At 58.5% G+C, this 6,718-nt stretch overlaps 1 protein-coding gene across 3 annotated transcripts; it reads right to left on the bottom strand.

Annotated features, from left to right (window-relative positions):
• Positions 1–76: 76 nt before the first annotated feature.
• On the bottom strand, positions 77–6,644 carry APBA3 (amyloid beta precursor protein binding family A member 3). Of its 3 annotated transcripts, none has more exons than XR_012501681.1 (11): positions 6,486–6,644; positions 5,245–5,841; positions 5,117–5,156; positions 2,668–2,813; positions 2,449–2,535; positions 2,189–2,350; positions 1,690–1,869; positions 1,361–1,601; positions 611–730; positions 384–524; positions 77–299 (listed from the first exon to the last, which is right to left on the bottom strand). XR_012501681.1 is itself a non-coding variant. In XM_074351127.1 (11 exons), the coding sequence occupies exons 2-11, from the start codon at positions 5,812–5,814 to the stop codon at positions 228–230; spliced, it is 1,731 nt and encodes a 576-aa protein (XP_074207228.1). In that variant the 5' UTR covers positions 5,815–5,841; positions 6,486–6,644; the 3' UTR covers positions 77–227. The 3 variants fall into 3 exon arrangements, 2 of the variants coding, with proteins under 2 accessions (XP_074207228.1, XP_074207227.1); XM_074351127.1 differs by having other exon boundaries at positions 1,361–1,573; XM_074351126.1 differs by lacking the exons at positions 77–299; positions 384–524 and having other exon boundaries at positions 588–1,573.
• Positions 6,645–6,718: the final 74 nt, after the last annotated feature.

Here is a 6,718-nt window from a genome sequence, read left to right as displayed (position 1 = left end):
GTGACTTCCAGGGATGAGGGGCCAGAGTCGGGCGCTGTCTTTCCTCTCTCGACCCCACAGACCCTGATCCAAAACCTTGCCCATTTGATAAGCTTTTAATTTTTTCCATCAGAAAATAATATAGAGCCAGGAAACCTTTGGGGCCCTGGCCAGCCGAGGAGGGTCCACGGATGGAGTTCCAGGCCTGGTGGGGGCTAAGGCACAGTGGTGGGGGTGTAGGTGGCGGATCACAGGTACACGGGCTGCTCCTGGCCTGTGAGCAGGCGGTAGGTAGCGGCTGGCATGGTCTTGATGTGGACCTGGGGGAGGAGAGGAGGCAGTGGCTGGGGGGGGGGTCCTCCCATCGGGCCCCGCCCACCCAGGGCCCGCCCACCGCCTCGAACCTCAATGTGGGCCTCGGTGAGAAGCTCAATGATGCGGGCGTGCGGCGTGGCCACCACACTCTGCCCGTTGATCTCAATGATGCGGTGCCCCACACGGACACCCCCGCGCTCGGCGATACCGCCTCGGAGGAGACTGCAGATCTGGGGGAACAGGAAGGGCCACAAAGCTCAGGGGGGCCACAATCGGGGCCGCCCGCCCCAACTTGGTCCCTGGGCTTGGGGCTCACGATGCCATCCTCCACGCAGAAGCCCAGCTGCTCGCGGACGTGGGGTCGGCGGATGATGGCCGTGGTGACCGGTGGGCAGTGGACGATACTGAGGGTCACCAGCATCTGCGACTTCACTTCCTGTGCAGGACGGGGGCTGTTGGCTTGGCTGGGCCTCTGGGCAGGGGGCTGCCAGACTTCTTGCTGAGCTGCAGCCCACCCTGGGCCTCAGTTTACCCACCCATAAAACAGAGGCTGTAGAGTCTAGAAGACCCCTCGAGAGTCGGTTAAGAACAGAGACCAGAGCCGGGCGGCCTCACCTCCCTGGGCCTACTTTCTCAAGGCCAAAAGCAAGGTTCTAGCGATGCCCATGAGGCAGGGTTACAAACACCCAGCAATGGGCTGCAGGGACCACGTCAGACCTGCCCTTCCGGCCTGGCCAGGTCCCTCCTTACCTCTGGGCCTCAGTTTCCCCATCTGGGCAATACAGTCAAGACTCAAGAACACACTTGCTGCGTGGCAGCAACAGAGGAAAGGCCTGCCGAGTTCCAGTCTTGCTCCCGCACCAGCGGGGTCTCCCTGGACAGCGACTTCCCCTCTCGGAGCCTCAACTTCCTTAAGTGCACGGGAGCGAGCAGGACTAGAAGCTCTACCTGTCCCTTCGGGACAGGGCCTCAGAGACCTGGCCAGGGAAGGGACCTCTGGGGACACAGGCCTGCCCTCTGGGGGGCCCTCGCAGGCCCTGTGCCCCTGCCAGCCCGGAGGACTCACGCGGACGGCGGCCTGGCAGGCGGCCAGGGGCAGCCCTACCAGGCTGGTCCCATTGATGGCGGTGATGCGGTCCCCGATGCTGAGGGCCCCCGAGCGCTCGGCGGGGCCCCCGTGCAGCAGGTTGGCAATGACGGCCGTGGGCAGCAAGGAGCCCCAGCCTGACTCCACCAGGGCCACGCCCAGAGCCTCGCCCCTTCGTTTCTCGATGGAAACCTGGTGGGGAGGCAGGGATTGAGGGCCGCTTGGAGGGGACAGGGGTGGGTGGGAAGGAGCTGGGGCAGGGCTGAGGGCCCCTTGGCGGGCCCAGGTCGGGGGATCTGCTGGCTCACCTCCCTGCAGTTTTCGCTGTTGGAGAAGTGGTCGAGGTCCCCATTGTGGAGGTGGCCAGGGCCTGTGGCCCCCTGGCACTGATGGGTGCCCACCTGGCTGGGGTCCACCCCGCTTTCCTGCAGGAACTGGCTGTAGGCCATAGCGAAGGCCTGGCCAATGGCCTGAGCAATGAGCTGGGCCTGTGGGGAGGTGTGGCACCTCTCTGGGGGGCCCACCCACCTCCTTCAGGCCCCCCTAATGACACCCCCAGAGCCCACCCTCCCACCCCCAAGCTGAGAATCTATGGGGAGAGGGGAAGGGAGACAGGCCTGAGCGGGGAGGTCTTGGGGGGTTGGCCGCCAGTCTCAGGGTCTTATGGGAAGGTTTGGAATATATGGCTCAGGGGCCTCTGGGAGGGGAGGGCGGAAGGATGCTGGGGTGATAGGTGTGGCTCTGGAGGAGGGCAGGGGCTGGCCCGCATCCCCCTCAGCCCCAGGACAACCGGAGCCCCCTGCTCACGTCCTCAGAGTGGAACACATGGCAGATCATCTTGTAGAGCCGGCGGCTGTGGGCCTGGGGTGTGGGCCGCTGGGCCAGCCGCCGCCGGGCCATGAGCACCAGCACGCTGCCAATGTCGGCGATGTAGGAGATAGTCTGCAGGGCGTGGTCCATCAGGGCCTCCTGGGGCAGGTGGGGGAGACCAGGCTGGGCTGCGGGGACCTCGTTCAGTCCCACCTTGGTGGAGCCCTCACACCCCAGGGGCCAGGCCCGCTCCATACCTGTGAGTCGGCCATCAGAACCTTGACTCTCTTGGTGGAGATGAAGAGGTCCACCTCTGTCATGGGCTGAGTTTCCCCGTCCGGAGCCTGTAGGGGGTGGGGTGGGAGATGGAGGCCCCCAAAGACCCAGCTTTTACCCCACCAGGCTCTGGAGGCCTCAGAGGACCTGGGCCTGCGGCCCACCTGCCTGCTCGCCCGCCCGCCCGCCCCTGGTTTCACCTTGACACGGTCCATAGCCTCCTGGGCCTGCGCCATGCGTGTGCTGGGGGGCGGGTTCCGCTCGGACACCAGCTGGGTGGAGCCCAGGTATTTGGCCCCGAATATGACACCGTCTAAGAGGTCTTCGTGGTCACAGGGGCCAGAAACTGAGGGCGACAACAGAGGCAGGTCAGTCCCCTAGAACTACGAGGCTCGTCCACCTGCTGTGGGCTCTGCCCAGGGTCTTGGCTCCGGAAACGGGCTGGAAGCACAGAGAGTTCCACCCTGCAGCTCAGCACTCTGGGCTGCACAGGTCCACCCACTGTTCCAGAACCACGGACCAGTGACTCAGCCCTCACAGAGTGGAGCCCTTGTCGGTCTAGAGTTGGCCCTGCCCATGGCTTGGGGTCTCCTAGGCAGAGGGTACTGTTTCAGGACCCCGCTGTGTGTCCAGAACCACGGCCAGATCCAAAAATAGCTCTAGTGCTTCCAGACCCCTCCACCCTGTGTTTCTAGAATTCCAGGATCAGGCTGGAGCCAGACAGTCCCAGTCCCATATCTAAAACCTGCACCATTACAGAACCACGATCAACCCCCCAGCCTACAGCCAGTCAGCTCCACCCCTTGGTCTAGCATTCTCCCCTAGCAGCCCAGGACCAGAGAGAACTCTACCCGCTGGTCACAGAACTGCCCAAAGCGCAGGAAGAGGCAACTGTCCACACATCCAAACCTCTCCTACCGTCCAGAATCCTGGGTGGCTCCTGAGCTATGTTTCCAGAACTTTCTGTGGTTTCAAACCACAGAATTCTGCCAGGGGTTCTAAAAACCTATTATCATCCCAGGATCAGACCTTCTCACCCTGTGGTTCTAGAACTTCTTAATCATGGCAGCACTGAGAAGCTCTCCCTATGGTTCTAGAATCCCCTCAGTAATTCACAACTGCAGATGCACCCAGTAATTCTAAGAATTATGTGAATGGTTCACAAACAAGGCTGCTCATAGTTCCAGAATCCCCCAACCCAGCCCAGAACCACAGAAAGCCGTATCCCCATGGCTCTAAATTCCCTGAGCAACCTAGAGCCAGACAGCTCTGCCAGTGGTTCTAGAAGATTCTAACCCATCGCTATTGCTTTTTGGTTCAGAACCACAGGTATAGATCCCAGGAAATTAAACCATATCCCTGTGAACTTAAATGCCAGCCAGCTCTGCCCACTGTGCTTCATGATCTAAGCATTCCAGAACAACAGATAAGGCTGCTCTGGCGTCCTAGAACTTCCCCACCCACTATGGTAGCCACCAGATGCATGTGGGTATTTTGCACTTGAAATCTGGCTGGTCTGAACTGAGATGCGCTGTACCAAATGCATGCTGGGTTTTGAAGCCCTTATGTGAAAATAATGTAAAATAATCGTAAAATGTTGATTCTATATAGAAGTAGTATTTTATATATACTGGGTTAATTAATATGTTATTAAGTGTTTTTTTAATGTGGATAACTAAAAAAATTCCAAGTGACACGTGGCCCAAATTATATTTCTATCGTATAGCTCTAGAACTTTCTGATGACTCTAAAACTGGACAGCTCTGTTCAGTACAGCTCCTCATGGTTGAGAAGCAGAAATAAATTTTATTCACTCCACGGTTCTAGGACTTCCCATCTGAGCAGAACCCGGCAGCTCTGTCCACCATTCCAAAACACCCTCATCAGCCCGGTCACTTTAATCTAGAGCCCCAGGCAAAGTGCCAGGTTCTGGAGCTACCTGCGCGAGTCAGAGATCCACCCATGACTCTAGAACCTCTTGGAACTAAAAGTCCAAACCTGCTCCCTTTCCCACAGCCACAAAACTTGTTCTTTGATCTAGAGCCTCAGGTAGTTTTGGGGGGGGGGGGAGTCTAGAACATTCCAGGTGGCCAGAACAGTTCTTCTCATGCCTTGAAGGCAGACTGGCATACTTTTCTGCAAAGGGCCAAACAGTCAACACTTTACAGGCTACAAGGTCTCTGTCGCAGCTCCTCAGTGCGACTGCTGTAGCAGGAAAGCTGCCGCGGACAAGTGAACGGGTGGGCGCGACTCTGTCCCGATAAAACTTTGTGGACACGGATGTTTGAGCTGCCTATCATTCTCACATGTCAGGAAATATTCCTAACTGTTTTCCACTATTTAAAAATACAGAAGCAACCTTAGCTCAGAAGACATCCCAGAACAGGCTACAGGCTGGGTTTGGCCCACGGATGGTAATGTGCTAAGCCTCGCTCTAGAATTAAGTGCTACAGTTTACCAAGCCTGCCCTACCACCCCCTACTCATTCTTGAATGTTCTCCAGACTGTCTCTGGAACCTACTCGAAACCAACTTCAGAGCCTCTCTAGAAGCAACTCTTTACTGGCAAACTGTGCCAGATTTTGGGAGCTTGAGTCAGGCTGTTGTGAAACCCTTGAGTCCCTGGGGCCAGGGTGGGCGGCACACTCACCCTCCCGGAGGGCAGGGTATGAAGCCAGGGTCTCGGAGCTCTGGAAGAAGACAGAAGAGGGACAGGCCTGAGTCCGCCTGCTTGGCTCCCGGCAGTGGAGGCGCCCTGGAGTGTGGGGTGGGCTCTACCTGGGCAGTGGCAGGTGGCTCTTCAGGAGCCACCAGAGGTACTGTCTCCAGCCAGGGTTCTGGGGAGCTGCTTGAGCTGCCACCCCGCTCGGCCGAGGCCCCCTCTGCCCACTCTGGGGGGCCAGCATTGCCCTCTGGGTCCTCAGGAGGCTGCAACAGGCGAGGAGCAGGGTCCGGAGGTTCCGTGGGGCACGACTGGGGAGGAGAGCACTCATCTTGCTGCAAAAGGCTCAGCAAGTCGTCCCGGCCGGCCTCAGCGGACAAGAGCCCATGGGCATCAGTGATGTCCTGTGGGGCCAGGCCATGGCCAGTGGCAATGTGCAGGGGACACGGAGGTCCATCTAGGGACAGGCCCACCAGATCACCCGGCAGAGCTTTAAACTGTTGCACCAGGTCCTGAATATTTGGCCCGTCAAGTTCCATCTGACTTAGGCTGCCAGGGCCTCCTGGCGCTGGGTCCCACTGGCAATCAGGGGTGAGGTCCTGAGAGGCTGAAAGTGTGTCCCTGGGCTCCTCCAAGTCCATGGCTGGAGGTCCTGGAGGGAGTTGGGGGGCTGTCAAAAATTCCATGCCTGGACTCCTGGCTCAAGCCAGCATCTGAAAGAGAGAATAAAAGATGAGATTTCCTGGAGGCCAACTTGGTACCAGGTTCTAGCTGGATGCTATTCATACAGGACACATAACTGAATCCCTATCACACACTGCAAGGAAGGCTCTGTCATGACCCCCATTTCCCAGATGAGGAAACTGAGGCGCAGAATGAGAAATTGTAAGGCAGTGGCTTCCCAGGGCTCCAAATCCCAGGGGATTCCCCTGTACCTGTCACCCCAGACCTCTCCCCATTCGCAGACCCTGTTCACCCCAGGCCTGGTTCTTCCAAGTCTTCCTCCCCTGGGACGTGGATCCAGGTTGAAGACACACCTTGACGATACAGGCCTGACAGATGTAGATCCCCGAGACCTGGGACTCAAGACCTCGTCCAAGACTTTAGACTCAGAACTTCAGACTTAACACTAGAGCACCAAGATGCCAAAAAGCGGACCCTCATCTCAAAACTTTCAACGCCACAGTCAACATCGACCGACTCAGACAAGAACATCAGACCCAGCCTGACGACACAACTCAAGCCTAAAGCTAAGAGTTAAGACCCCAGTCCTCTCGCAGACCCCAGACTTAAGACTTCAGACCCGTGACCTCCGGTGCCGGCCGCTGAACCCGCTCTGCCCCGCCGGGACACTCACTTCCCAAACCGAGGTGGCCTCAATCCGCGCGGACTCCAGGACCCCGAGCCGGGGCTAGTCTGGTCCTGCCGCTCGCCCACTTTCGCCAATTCCTGGCAGAGGCGCAGGCAGATCTGTCCTCGCAGCGTTCCTGAACCACTGGGCATGCGCACGCTCGCGGAGGCTTGCCGGGAAATGTAGTTCTTCCGCGCCGTGGGGCTTGGGGGGCGGGGTGCCCTAGATGTTGGGATCAT

Source organism: Camelus bactrianus, chromosome 22, assembly GCF_048773025.1.
Source record: "Camelus bactrianus isolate YW-2024 breed Bactrian camel chromosome 22, ASM4877302v1, whole genome shotgun sequence".
In the NCBI taxonomy this organism is placed as follows: domain Eukaryota; kingdom Metazoa; phylum Chordata; class Mammalia; order Artiodactyla; family Camelidae; genus Camelus; species Camelus bactrianus.
This window is presented reverse-complemented; position numbering and strand designations above follow the sequence as displayed.